We start from the raw sequence: 15,310 nt of genomic DNA, 5'->3' as shown, positions 1-15,310 counted from the left end.
ACAATGCTCAATAACACAGTGAGTGAACCATAATAATCTGAAACAAACCAGCTTCTCATATACTCACTGCTGTTATTGTTAGGGTGACGACTGCTTCCAATAAACAGTTTTTCTTTGGGCTTTAAATGTTTATTCCATGACCTTTATGATGCTGACAGCAGAATAATGGTGCTTAGCTTATCTACCCTCATGCTAGCTTACACTTAACTGCACAATACACACTTAAATATAAAAGCCATTGGCATTAGTATGAGAGATCAAATTATTTGAGTATCTAATGACTATTAGGGCATTTGAAAACAATGCAGGGCAGGCAGTGTCATCTCGTCTTTACTAACATCACATAAGCAGCAGGTTTTTTCCTTCACCGAGATCCATATCAGCCTCTGATTATGATTACATTCTGTTAACTAAATTTTACAAGAAACAGGACTAATTAACAGCTGCACCTAAATCCTCTGGCAATATACAACACATAAGTGGAGTATCAGTGCTTGGATGGTTTTCTGTATGTAAGAAAGGTTGTATCAGAGTGGAGATAGTATGGTTCACAGGCTGACAGAGGTCAAAAGACTGGCAGATCAGACTTACCATAACAGAATTCAACAAAAGAGCGGGATAAGCCTAATGGCTGAATCACTGCGTCACCAAGGCAACATCATTGCTCAGAAATCCAGGGATGGAAAGTGGCGTGTATGTGTGAGTTTGCATGTTCCGTGTACATGCATGTGGCTGTGAGAGATGAAAGAAGATAGAGAGGGAAGAAGAAAGAGCGCACGTGATTACTTTCTGCAGAACAGTGCATTTGGATTGTATTTTTTCTTCTGATAACTCATCAAAAATGAGGACTTGATTTTTTAGATCTAATTAGAAGTAATGTGTAAATCAAATAATAAATTAAATTCAAAGATTTAGAGTTTCAGAAATATTGTGCAAGGGCATCATAATATTTATGTTATCCCCCCTGAATATACTATCAGCTGGGCTCCGAGGCATTGTCTGTGGTGCTTCTTTAGTCTGGCAGGTCAAAAGTTCTCTAAACAAATGTTACCATTGGTCAGGGACATCAACAGTCGAGCCAGGCAACAGAGCAGCCAACAGCCCCCCAAACAAAGGTCACTATTCATCTCGGAGGTCAATAGTTCTCTCCACGAAGCTCATCGTCGCAAGGTCAAGAATTCCTGAAACATGGTCAGCCATTTGACTGGAGGCTGAGTTCCTCCCTGTAAACAAAGCTTGGCATTGGACTTGTGGGGTCAGCTGTCTCTGCTCTTCCTTGGACCAGGTCCGATCAGAGGCAAAAGCCTGTTTTTTTAAAGACATTTTTTCTCATGGAGGCAAAGTTTCGTGCCCAAGCAGAGTGGCAGGTCCTTCATGTGCGACCTGAGAGCAGACTGTGAGATTGGCTGCAGCGTGGGTCTGATGGTCAGATGGTCAGTGTCAGCAGAGCTTTTGTTATGCTCACATTGTATCTGTGCGATGAACGGGAAAACAACAAAAGGGCCAAATAAATAATTAAAATGCAGAATCCCTTAGCTTCCGCATCTGACTCCTTAGTCATCCTCGGCACAGTGCCGAGCAACTGACCTCAGTGGGGAAGAGGGGGACAATTAGGTCACCTCATGATTGCATTACTCAAATGACATATTAATGTCTCAGTGCCCTTCATGCATGTCATCAGCGTTAGCTAATGACGAGGACAGAAAGACAGAAGAGTGGCTGACATTGATTGCTTCATGCCTTTATGATTGCATCATACCGCACTCTGAAAACAAATATTTATCTCCAGCATAAAGCAGGTGAATATGATTTATTCACCTATTCAAATTAAACCAATTCCCATTATAGGAGGAGCAGTGTATTATCCTTGTAAATTGCATGTGTGTGTGTGAGTGTGTGTGTGTGTGTGTGTGTGTGTGTGTGTGTGTGTGTGTGTGTCTAGCAGTGTTTTGAAAATATCTGTAACCTTTTTATTGCAGAGTCCCATAACTCCAACCCTGGCTGTGAGATATTTGTACACACAGTGACCGCAGTACTGAGGGGTTATGGAATAACAAGGAGCTCCATGCATTATTAATGGGCTCCGCTGTGAATCTGTTCAGAATAATAACGGCGATTTCCCAGAGCCTCATTACTGTGTGTTTTTAAAGCATGTGTTTGGTATCCATGGACACCCGCTCTCACATTCCCCTCCTCTCCCCCTGCGTTAAGATTCAGGTCATGCACGGCACTTGCTGTTTTTAATTTTCATTTCATCATAAGCACTTTAAGACTGTTGCCAGCGCTTATTCGCAGTTTTGCTGCAGACCTCTTCACTCGGGCTTCTGACAGGACAGATGCTGCAATTAATCACAGCAGAGAAATGGGCATCGTTTCCGTTCCGAGCTGAAGAGCTGATCACCGCAGCAGCAGCGACGGCGGGGCCTCGGCCCAAATTACAAACGCTCTCCTAAAACTAACTAATTGAAAACTAACCAAAATTTGAAAATTCTATCAGGCTGCTATCACAGAAGCACGGGAGCAGCTTCTCGCTCTAATTTGTAACAAACATTAAATCGTGTTTCAAATGTCTCAGCTGCCTTTGAAATAAAAAAGGCCCTTCTCTGGACCAGTGCAGTCACTGGCTATTGTGAAGATATGATAATTATTGTTTGCCTGCCTTCCCTCCCCCGCTCACCATATTATTCAAGGGAGCTCAGCAAACCCCTGGGGATGTCTTGGAAATGAAGCGATTTTGAAGGGAGTAAGAAAGAGGCAGAATCCAATGCACCAGTGTGTGAGAAGGGGACTGTTATTGAGACAAGTACCAGTTACATGCTGACCTTGTCCAGTATCAACACTGTTTTTACACACAGTTACAATGGACTTCCATTCAAATCACTGAGAAACAGCACACACTATAATAATGCCAACATGAATGCTCATATAACCCTGCAGTGTATTTTTTCCTCTTATAGAATTATTCCATAGAAAACATACAAATTTGTTTTTCTCATAAAGAACCGTGTGCTATGAACACGTGTCAGTGTGTCCATTCAGCTAACAAGGAGACGTGAAGAAATACCTCCGAGGAATTATGGCTAATGGAACTTTTGAAATAAACTGATTCCTTCAAATAAATATTTATGATTGATAGTTTAATTTTGAACAGAGACACAAAGAAATATATTGTACTTCATACAAAATTATGGCTACTATCATATTAGTGATGGAATGTCTCTGGATTCGTCTTCATGGCCGAGCACAAACGCAAACATTAAATTACTTTTCCTATTGTGAGCTGAAAACAACTTTTCAAGAACTCCATACCGATATGCATTTATTCTATGGACAGTTTTCAAAAGCAGTTGATTTGTAAGCAAAATACAAACAAAATTAATTGCTGCTATTGTAACTCATAAAAAAGTATAAAAGAGCAGAAATGCACTATGTGATATAGCAATCCACAGGTCGTTTAACAATGTTTTAATTAAAGCCTCACATATTAAAACTTTACAACAGGTGATATGAAAAATTTACAACATTTGCTTTTTTTTCCAGGGACTTCTGTACAGCTGGCAAAAATACCTCCGATGCCTTTTCAGTTGGCTTTGGCAGTGCAACAAACTGGCTCTGCTAGTTTTCTTTTTCCTTTTTAAAACAATGACGGTATCAAGGAGCAGAATAAAAATACATCAATCCCCAAACCATCTGCCTTGATCCGGAAATTTGTATTTACCATAAAATATCCCCTTTGTTACACAAAATAAAAACATAATTTAATTGTTAAACATCTGAAGTAAGAACAAATAGATTAACGAAGATTTTTTTTTTGGGGGGGGGGTGCCAGTTACACGCTTTTGGGCAAATCATCTGGGGGGGTCGATTACTGGATAAAGGAGGTCTCCCCACTCTACAAAACATGTACAGCAGATTACAGCTACAGTTTGACGATGTGATGACTTAAATGATTTATGGCAGTTTCTCTCTCAGTCTGTTTATTCATCCAGAGATATGTCCAAAGACCCTTTATTTTCACTTCTCCTTATTCTTCAAGACATTGCCTGCATTTATGACATGGTCTTCATATGTTCATATATCACTGGGCATCCACCATGTGATGATATGATCAACCATTTCCTGCACATTGAACAGTTGTTGAACAGTTACATCTGCGAGAATGATGGGTGAAAGAGAAAGGTTGGAGCAAAGAAAGTCTCGCTATATACTGGCCAGTGTGGGAACAAAGACTGATGTGTGGGTTACTGGTTTCCAGCAAGGATCCTGTGAGTCATTCAGTCCAGGCAAGAGCTGATCGAAATCATTTTGCTGAAACGCATTCAAAACGTCCTTGTGCTGCGCTGAACTGACAACTCAGGTCTCATAAATAAAGCTTTATTGTTAAATAAAACAGTGAAAGACACACGTCTTTCAACATATTGTGTGCCCAGTCAGTTTAAATTGACAACTGAAAGAACTCACAAACAAACAAATAAACAATCGCTGGGCACTCGCCCTAACAGGCTTCTGTCGTAGCTGAGCCTAAGACAGAGATAACGCAGTTAACATGGATTCCCCCTGTACACGCGTGTGCATATCTGTCTAAAACAATGGACAAGTTCTTTGTATAACATTCTAAATCTTAAACACTTCTTAAGTGCAACTTAGAAAAGCAACGTGGAATGATGCTTTTATTCTATTCCTGTTCTTTGAGATAGGATTCCTTTTGGCTCAGTAAATGCTGACCTGGGACAGGACCTGGGCATGGGCCTGGATTTGGGAGGGGTGTGGTTGCTGCTGTGGGGCTGGCTGGGGGCTGCCAAGTGATGCAGAGCCTCCCACTGAATGGGGTGTACCAGGAGAGTGCTGGGGTGGGGAACACTGGGACTGGTGCTGTTGCTGCTGCTGTTGTTGTTGCTGCTGCTGCTGCTGCTGCTGGAGATGTTGAATCTGCTGCTGATGCAGCTGATGCTGCAACTGCATGTGCTGCATCTGCATCTGCTGTTGCTGCTGCTGCTGCTGTTGTTGTTGTTGTTGTTGGTGTTGGTGCTGCTGCTGCTGCTGCTGCATGTGGTGCTGCTGCAGCTGTTGCTGAAGGTGGTGTTGGAAATGCTGATGCTGCATCTGCTGCTGGATCTGCTGGTGATGCATCTGCTGCTGCTGCATCTGATGGTTCTGGAGGTGCTGCTGCATCTGCTGCTGCTGCTGCTGCTGCTGGAGCTGCTGCATCGCATGCTGCTGCACCGGTTGCATGGGTGGGCTCATCTGAGACACCGCTGTGGACTGGGCACCCGCCACCATGGACCCTCCGGCACCCATCTGGCTGAGCATCTGCGGTGGCATCCCGGAGGACATGTTTTGGTGGGAGACTGTAACGGAGGTCACAATCTGACTGCCCCCTAGTCTCATCTGCAGAGGTTTTGGGGCAATGGCCCGTGGTAGGACTTGTTGGAGGGCCTGGGAAGCTGATGACATTGAGGGGTGCTGGTTGAGGGGTGAAGGAAGCACCAGGCCTGGGGACAGGCTGGTGGAGGCCAGAGTCTGCTGTACTGAGCGGATAGTCTGAGCCTCAGCTGATTCTGCTGCAGCCTGGATGGAAAGTAAATCAAAACTCATCAACAAAGCCAGTTTTTTTCTGTCTATAGTACACTGTATAGTTTCTAGACCTCAAACTGCTTCACTTGAAAAAGAGTCTTCTACAGCCTCGCAGTGCACAATGCAATACAAGGAAATCTGAAAAACTGAATTCACTTTTCAGGCAAATTCACACATTTGTCAGGCGAAAAGAAGGAACCGTTTCTCACCTTGGAAACCAGGCTAGCACGGTATGCAGCGAGGGCTTTTAAATACTCTTTCTTGGCAGCTTCTGTTTTGCTTTTGTATACCTGTGATGACACAAAGGTACGTGTGAATGGACAAATAAAGCTTCTATTTTAATTAGAGATGATTCTCATTACCTAAGACATTCTGGAGTGCATTACACAGATCACACACTGTATATACATTTCTTTCTCACCTAAGTCTGGATCTCTGATGATTTAACTTCCTGTAACTCATTTAACTACTCCAGATGATACATTTGGCCAGCCTGAATAATCAAACTTTGCAGTACCTGCTTTTGCTCCTCTCCCAGGCCGTCCCACATGGAGGCCACAATCTTGGACACCTCTCCAAAGGTGGCGTTAGGATTCTGACCCTTAATAGCAGCCTGCGTGTCTCTGAAGAACAGGGCATAGGCAGAGACTGGCTTCTGTGGCTCATTGGGATCCTTCTTCTTCTTCTTCTTAGGAGTCTTGGGCTTCTTTGTGGGATCTATGGGGGCTGGTCGCTTCTCCCCAATGACCTGCAATGATCACAATCATTAATAAAGTACAAAAATATCTTTAACATCAACCTCGTAATTCCAAGCAGTTACCATTTAATACAGTCATAGGAATGATTTCTAACTTTGCTCACCCTGTTGCCTTCGTCCTGGTCGTCTTCGTTGATGGAGCTGGAGGGAGACGGCGTGGCAGACTTGCTGGCAGGCGGCGATGGAGAAGTATGGGTGATGTTGGGTCCTGCCATATTTAAGCTCAGTTGTGCGTTGAGTTGGGATTGATTGATGGTGGTCAGCTGATTCCGTGATAGCATCCCATTGGGACTGTTCATGTTGATGATGGACTTCATCACCATGGCTGGGTTGGGTGGGTACTGGCGAAGATGGCCTGGTCCAACATTCTGTAAAGGGACAAGCAAAGGGGGGCTTGTCACAAAATAATAATCAAATGTAATATTTTATTGATCCCTTGCCATCATCTTTCACACTTCCCTTGAGGTTCTGTCTGCATGGACTTGCACCTCATTTGTCTAGCTCAAAGATATCTCCACACTCACTAAGACGTCCTACTGCCCAGTACACGAAGCTCAAAAAGCTGTATCTCTTCACCAGGGAAGGAATCAGGTCATTGGATTCTGCGGATTGTTATGTGGCAGATCGCGTGTCACAATGCCCTGCGTCTTAAATGTCTCTCTGGCCATGATGAATTATCTTGACACCCAAGGAGCCAACTTTATAAGCCAGTAATAGATGGCTACACAGCTCAGTTGATTCGTTTCAAAACTCTATTGTATGGAAATCTGTGAGACAGCTTTTGACTGCCTGGTCCCTGGAGGGGAGCAGTGGACTCAGTTCCCCATGCTGTGGTACAATACTTCAAATGCCACAATAAAAAGACTGTTTGAATCACGTGCATGCAGCAACATGTCAGTTTAGCTTGAGGTGGCCACAAGCCTACATGCTTTAGTGTAACGTTACTTTAAGGTTATAGCGCTGTGAAAGAGGCACCTTTCATAGATCATGTTTGACTGTCAAATAGTGGAAAAAAAAAAACTTCTATATAACCAGCTCTATAAATCAACTGACTGAAGGTATGAAGCTTACGAGCTTTGGACAGGTCCCCTCCCTTCTGCCATCCAGGGTATAATGTAATAACATTTTCATCTCTTTCACTTTTTTCCTCGTAAAACATTTGATTTGTGAAAGAGTCTCAGAAAAGGTGCGGGCAACATGTTTGCATTGATTGTGGTGAGGATGAAATTACAAGGACTGCCAGCTCCCCAGAGGGAAGACTGATCAGACAGCCAGCAGAGCTGACATGGAACAGAGGAAGGGACGTGAACACAACAGAAAAGGTGATTTGTTCTCCCTGGGTACATACATCTGGTATTCAGCAGCACAAACCCAATCTCTCCCAACATCAACACATCATAAACCCACACACCTGGCTTTATTGAAAGAACCTTATGAATGTGCGCCTTCAAAAACAATATTGTAACACCATTTCAGACGGGCACATATTGGTTCTACAATCCATTTCTTTCTCATATGCCATGTCTACTGCTAATCATAAATACAATCTATGAAGTGCGAGCAGATTTATATTTACAAGTGCGAGGAAGATTCTGCAAAGGTGAGGGAGATTGAAGACATATTGTTGTGATTCTTCAAATATGGGAGCTTTCGTTTTTTTCACAAATACAAGCTGTAATAAACAAGCCAGTGACCAAATGACTGTGATTTACATATCTGTAACCCGCCATGTTCCAAGTACTATTGTCATCTTCATCACCGAGAACACGATGGCTCGCAGTTTGCTCTCTGCTCGCTGTGAACATCAAAGACACACACACTGAGCTCATTAGTCGTGGCCATCTGTATAATAACACTTTCGCCCAATCCCAATGATGCAGTCTTGACTTAGAGCAATGGCCCATTCTACCATTTGTTTGGAATATGGTGATGTCTTCTAAATGGCCTTTGGATGTTGTGCATTTGAAAAAAATATGCACTGATGACTGCAGTTAAACACTTGATTATATCGCGTTCAACAGTCTTCTAAATGTCGTATTTTCTCACATATTATAGCAATAACTGGAGCTGCAGCCATTCCCCCAAAAGAGCAGTGACAGATACACCAGTGAAACACCACCACTAGCACGTTTGATTTGAATGAAAAGATAACAGCTAATGAAAGAAATCATCTTAAGTAACAGTTGCCTTGATTGTGAATATGAATCTGGTGCAAGGGTGTTTATTTATGTCCCCCTGCCTTCGCATTTGCATTTTGATTGCAGTATTGTCAGCAGTCACAGCAGACATCTAACTAGATATTTTGATAGTCATCGTAAATCTGCAAATAAGTCCTTATCTTGAGTACACGGTGGCCAGATGTGCCCTTCTTGGTGAGGTCTGTGTGTCTAGGTGTGCGGTCTCTGTGTTTATATGTCATACACCACCGAGCTGATCAATAAAGTTTTTTTTTGTTTTTTTTTTATGTAAATTCATGTTGTAATATTCCCCATTGTGCTGCTTTTAATGTGAAAGCTGAAAAAGGTGGCAACAACATGATGCTGTCAACAATATGCTGCAAAAAGAAGAAAAAAATAGCTTGTTTTGTACTTTATTGCTGGCCTCATCCACACTTAACACAGTAAACACTCCACACAGAGCATGCTGAAAACTAGGAGAAAAAAAAAAAAAAACACTATTGACAATGTTGTGAAACCCTTTCCACAATAAACGCAGGCCAATAAACACAGCAGCTGGACTCAAAATGCAACATAACGCATTCACCGAGTGATAAAAATCTCAGCAGTGATGTTAATGAAAGCTGGCTCCAGTCTGTTCTTAAAGATACTGGAAATCAGAATTTGGAGAGAATGTATGAACAGTGGCACCATGTACTGAGCTGTAACAGGCTGAAAAGAATGTTAACAAGTTCAATTTCCATTCAATCAATGCCAGAGCTCTTGGAAATGTTCCATGGAAGGAGAGGGGTAAAATCATCTATATGGTAATTATAAGGATGAATCCCCCAGTAACTTTCGCCAGCATGAAAGGTCAGTCCTATTAAAGATAGTTTATCAGTGCTCTGCACATATTCCTTTACTCGGCTTCTAAACGGCTACATCATTTTATTTTTTTTCCTCCATTTTCAGCAACCTGCTGAAGTCTGTGCTTAAGCCAAATGAGAAAAATGGAATTTTGAATGCCAGTAAAAGCTATAATAGCATGAAGATAAATTGTTTTTCTTTCCCCTGCCCTGTCTCAGTCAAACACACTTCTCTGTCATTCTCTCTCTCTGTGGTGTGCAAACTCAGCCTATCTATCTTCCCAACCTCTAACCCCTACTTAAAAACAAATCTCTCTCCCTCTCCCGCGTTTTCCCCCATTCTCCCCCAGCCCCCCTCAGACTGTGAGGCCAGTAGATTCCCTCCCCTTGGTCCGGTGCAGCCACTGACCCATACCCCTTTCCAGCATTTCTCCTGGTGCATTATGGGTATTTAAAACTTGGCCAACATGACATCATTTCATTTTGAGAGCTGCCTGAGAAAAGTAAATTACAGAATCAATCATGCAGAAGGTCAAGCTGAGACTTCATTACAAGTATTGCATGCCTGCATGAATATCTTTCATTTCTGACTGACCCAATATGTCACAATAGCTGTCTGTCGAGGGAGAAAAGAAAAAAGAAACGGAGCGGAAAAAAATCCACTCTCTTAAATTGATGTACAACTCATGTCAGTGTTTCTTGGCTTGGAAGGGAGATAAGAGGGAAGTGTAGAAAAACATGCTTTCTGCAACAGTGCTCACATTTTCCATTTAATTCTGGATATTGTGGTTTTTGACCAGTCAGAGCTGAGGGTATTATACTCAATGGCAATCTACACAACATCAAGGCATATCAAACCATGTGAACAACAAACTACAAATGGGTTTTTCAGCCTCACTTTCATCTTGCATGATGCATGTGGTCAAAATGCACTATTCTGTATTTGATATTAGCATGCCTTTGCTGCTGTAAAGCTAATGGCATATGAAACAGCTACTTGGTAATGAAAAATATATAATGCATCACCATGTAGGGCTAAATGCGATAGGACAGCAAGGCTCATATCTCCCACATATTGATTTTAACATCCAATACAAGTAGTTGACTCGTGCAGGTTTCGAATCCAATCGTGGAGGACATTTCAGTACATGCTTACATGTGTCGAAAAAGAGAAAGAGAAAAAGAAAAAAGAAAAAAAAAACGTAAAATGTGGTGAAGGCACCAGGTGTTTTTTGAAATAGAACCCAGAGACCCTCGCTGTGCGGCAGGGAGAAAATCGAGAAGAAATTGTGAATAAAGCAATACTGGCAGCTCTAACTCCAGTACTATTTGGCACTATTGAGATTCAATCACAAATCAGGAGGACACATGCTGGGAGACAAAAATGAGAGTCAGAAGCTTGTTAGGAGAGCAGATTAAATAAATAATGACTTCAGATTCAGGGCTTGCCAGGCACATTGCAGCTGAGAAAATGTATTTCTCTTTGTAGAAGCCTGGCATCTGTGGCCAATTTGCAAGACATACGCTGAACATTATGGGGAGAGGAATTAGCAGAACACTTGGCAATGCAATGACATGGAAGAAGCTTTTGAAAATAGCCCAGGTATATTCACTGGTTTGGTTTCTCATTAAGTTCTGATAAGAGACAGGCTTTCACACGCACTAAATATTCTCCACCAGTAAGCTCGTACACAGAAAAGAAAACCAAGACGAGTGTTTGGGAAATATGAGCATGGTGGCTTGATGAAAAATGTAATTGCAATAGTGCACGGTTTATTTGTTTGCCCCTGCAGCCATAACAAATAACAGAGAATGTAATCATGTATATAAGGTTGTCATTCCTTTATCAGTGTAGTGACAAAATGACAAAACACCTCTCTTAGGGCCTTCGTAAATCATTGTGTCTGTATAGAGAAAGCGCTGTGAACAACACTGTTACTTATCTCATTTAAAAGTTGCGTTCATCTAAAGCCACAGATGAATAGAATGTCTATAGGCGCAAGACTTCTGGAGATCAATCCCATTTACAGAAAAAAATGAAGGGCCACCACGAGCTTTCCTGCGGTACAATGTGTGATGACTGATAACGAGTGAGTAGTGTGCCGACGACAATGCCACGAGGCAGGGAGCAGAAACCCACATTCTCCCCTCAGTTTTTAATAGAGTCTCCGCACAATCAGAGACATGAGCCATGCAAATGGTGTTAAAGAGGAATAATGTTTGAGAATCAAATCTAATCCTCCAGCAAGTCGTGAGAACAGTCAGGAATGTAATTGTGTCAAGGTTCCGTTTCTTCCAGATGTAGAAAGCTTAACTGACCATGAAATGAAAATTCTTTAGGCAAAAGCCTTCTGGGGCTCACTTACTATATGCGGCAGAGATATTTTAAAAGCTGCAATTATTTTACATGCCAGAAGCGTGGAAGCAGGAAAAAGAGCTGTAAAATTTTATAGCCCCCTTCTCATATGGAATGTAAATAAATATCTGTAATATCAGTGTGATTCAACAAATGTGTTGGAGAGAAGGGGGTGGAGGGGTGCGGGGGGTCTAAAACACATTTCATTTATTCCCACAGTTATAATGATCATAGCACCTCCTCGCAGTGTGTTTTGTGGTTCACAAAGCAAAATTCAGCATCAACATCATCATCTCTCTGCTCTGCCTTTGTCCTTTCATGTCTTTTCTCCTAAATGAATCTTCCATTTTTGTAATAGGTCTGTAAGACAACTCAGTGACATTTCCATTTTTCCTCCTCAATGCTTCTATGATTGTGGCATTTGAAAATGCCTTTCCACCCCAAGACAACGATCTTACAATCTACAACACATAACAGTATCAACATAAAGAGAGTGATTACTTTGTCTGCCGTTGCGTGTTTGACCATTCGCATCTCAGAAAAGGAGGGCTAAGCTAAACATGCATTCACCCAGTCCTGTCTTTGAGGGTAATTCTCTACAACACAGAGACAAAGCTGATCCGAAACTCCAAACAAAGCGTGCATCTTTTCTGCAGACCTCGTTTGACATTGGCCAGGAGCATGCCTCAGCATTTAGAGCACAAAAAAAGGCTTCTGGAGGCAACATGAATTAAATATGAGCATGTGAAACTGTGGCACTTTTGGGTCCCATTTTCACTGTCCTTCTGGGCCTGAATATGCTTTGTACTCTAACACCTGTGATGTATTCACATCTGCTCACCTTACAGAGGGGGACCGTCCACGATTTCTGTGTGCTCTTAAAAACACCCTCACAGTACGTAACAGAATATCATGACATTTACTCAATGTGATCATATACCTCCTGTGCTGTAAACAAGGCCAGATGCTGTGCCAGATGCACTGACAACAGGAGGCGCACAAAAACTGTGAAGGTGACAGTGAAAGGGCTCATTTAAGGACTGTATTCTTCTGATATCAGGGCTCTCCAGTTGTATATATTCATAAATGGTGACTTTTGGTTTGGATTCACTGTCAAAACCACCATCTGGAGAAGCAGCTACAAGCTACAAGACACCTACTGGAGCAGCACTCGTGCAGGATTTGAGTGTGTTCACAAATGAGGATAACATATCTCTGGTTGCAGAAAATAAATAGACGTCTTGATTTACTCGAGTGTATATGCATAGCAGTGCTCACCACAGGCTGGCCGTTGTTGAGAGACATCCCTTCCTGGTCCATCATGTTGCGTGAGATGGTAATAGAGGGCAGGTCCAGGCTCTGAGGGGGGAACTGAGGGATTAAGGGACCCCTGTGTGGAACTGGGGGCTCTGGCATTGCTGGGAAAGGTGAGTCCACTTCTGACAGACCCAGACCAGACTCTGTCTCAGGTGGAGGTGTAATGGGAGGAATCTCAAACTCCTCATCTCCCAAGCTGGGTGTATGGAAAGTCTGCAAAGAAGGAGGAAAGAAGAGGAAAATCATGAAATCCAGCAACACAAAACAGCTGATGAGCATTCGCTGAGGTGGGCCTTATCTAACATGCTGGAAGGAAATCTTCAGGGATTAAATCAGACAACTTTGTTGAAGAGAGGGAGTGTTTTAGTAGAGTGGTAATACACTTGTCTGTAAGTGCACTAAGATGTAACATTTCCTAAACCTATTAAGTCCACTTTGAGGAAAAAGAAGGAAGAAGGCGAGTGTGGAAGAAGACGTCAAAAGCAAAAATATCAAGCAGCAATCATGAGAGAGAGAGGATACATGATAAAAGCCCTTAATCTTGAGGATGGAAGATGTTGGGTTGAAGTGCAGTGAAAATACACGTCACAGGGAGATGGGTTTAAAGAACATTTTCAAAGATTATTACGCTTGGCCAGAAGTGTTTCTTTTTGTTCCCCTTGCCTGCACCCTTAAATCTGCTCATCAAACAGCCTAATCCTTCTGCCTTTCGAATTAAAGCTTTTGGTCACACTTAATTTGCTTATGCGCCTTCTTGGAGATGGGACTGTTCACCTACTTGGGTCTTGTTTTCATCTGCACATTGCATTAAGCTTCTCTCTGCAAAGTCAATATATTTATATCTTCACAATGACCACACTGCAGGTCCACATACATGCAGCTGAACACGGGGCCAAACAGTTTGCTATCTGAGGTGCTGGGCTTGGCTGCCGCTGCTGCTGCTGCTGCTGCTGCTGCTGCAAAGTTACTGAAAACCTCTTCAAAGCATAGGTCTCCTACTAAAAGTGACACGATTTTAACTGCTAGCACTTGGCATACCGCTTGAAAGCATAGTGGCATGACGCTAAAATCAGGTTAAACTCAGCATTACTGGGTGTGCTGAACAGCATTGAATTGAAACTCAGCTCTGCATCAAGAAGCTACGGGGAAACACAAAATTTAAGTGCTTCAGGCTGATCTCAAACACTTCTGTCTCAGCCTTGGGTCACTTTTAAAGCGCTGTTTGAAATCTGTGACCTCATCAACTGTTTGAAATTTTAGACAATCCTGGCAAAATGAAAATAACTGGCTTGGATGCCAAAACAGGAGTAAACAGGCATTCATACCAACTCCGACAGGCACTTATGAGTCTCCTGCAGGCGATTTCCCCTCCTCACACACCTGCATTTCATTTTGAACAGGATTGTGAGTCCTGGACATGATCATGCCTCACTTTTTCAGATAAACCCGTATCCTTTGAAAGGGGTGCTGGTTTTCCTCACCGTCTTTGTTGGATCACTCTAAACAAAATGTGACAACGTTACAGCATTTAGCCTCATGTAAAAATCATTCCTGGCTTGTCCGACTCTAACAGAGGTGAAATCCTGCAAACCTCAGGCCTATAAACCTGAGCTGCACGTCCTGCCAGCACAGCTAACCATGGTCAACAACAAAGCTAACCAGGCATGTCTTCCTTGGCTCTGTCTTTCTGTCTCCGGTAGGGTATAGAATGACAGAGGGAAGACAACGGAGGGAATATGCCATCACAGCCCTTGATTAGGGAGTATTAATGTTCCCCTTGCCTGCTTTAGCACACAGACACTTGAAACTAATTCATTGCCTACTCAGGGCAGCTGTCTTGACAAGCACTGATGAATTCCAGTGGCGGAGGCAGCTAATAGAGTTTTCATCCCCCCGTTTTCTTTCTCTCTTCCTTCTCCCTACCACTGTTTCACTTTTCAGTGCTTGTTTCACAGCTAGCGAATCAGTTCTCCTTTCAGATGGAGCTAAGGTCATATTCATCACAGCCCTGGCCTCTGGCTCGCAGAGTGCAGAATAAATCACAAGCACCTTCAGGAGGAACCATTTACTCTGAGTCCTCTGCTGTCATATTATGCTTCAGTCCACTCAAAAACCTCTGGAACTTAGTTCACAATAACGCCTGTTCAGCAGCACGGGACAGGAGTGTTTATAAAAAATAGAAAGCAAAACTGTCATGAGCCATGGACAAAGAGTTCCAGCAGTACATTGAAAGGACTGGAGACTGTTTGTCATCATGGTCTTCATCTTTTTCAGTGTCTCCTGT

The 15,310-nt window shown here is 42.7% G+C and overlaps 1 protein-coding gene across 1 annotated transcript in view; it reads right to left on the bottom strand.

The window, feature by feature from the left end:
• Positions 1 to 2,773: 2,773 nt before the first annotated feature.
• The window catches only part of tox3 (TOX high mobility group box family member 3), a 40,513-nt gene continuing 27,976 nt past the window's right edge, over positions 2,774 to 15,310 (bottom strand). Inside the window, exons 3-7 of the mRNA XM_070969923.1 lie at positions 12,988 to 13,239; positions 6,436 to 6,699; positions 6,092 to 6,322; positions 5,784 to 5,864; positions 2,774 to 5,568 (exon numbers count right to left, since the gene is read on the bottom strand). Of these exons, the coding sequence (XP_070826024.1) occupies positions 4,711 to 5,568; positions 5,784 to 5,864; positions 6,092 to 6,322; positions 6,436 to 6,699; positions 12,988 to 13,239 (1,686 nt within the window). The 3' untranslated portion in view covers positions 2,774 to 4,710. The remainder of the gene's footprint in view (positions 5,569 to 5,783; positions 5,865 to 6,091; positions 6,323 to 6,435; positions 6,700 to 12,987; positions 13,240 to 15,310) is intronic.

The sequence above is a fragment of the Chaetodon trifascialis genome, chromosome 1 (genome assembly GCF_039877785.1).
Source record: "Chaetodon trifascialis isolate fChaTrf1 chromosome 1, fChaTrf1.hap1, whole genome shotgun sequence".
NCBI classification, from domain to species: Eukaryota; Metazoa; Chordata; class Actinopteri; order Chaetodontiformes; family Chaetodontidae; genus Chaetodon; species Chaetodon trifascialis.
Note: the sequence above shows the minus strand (reverse complement) of the source record. Positions and strands in the feature narration are given on the sequence as shown.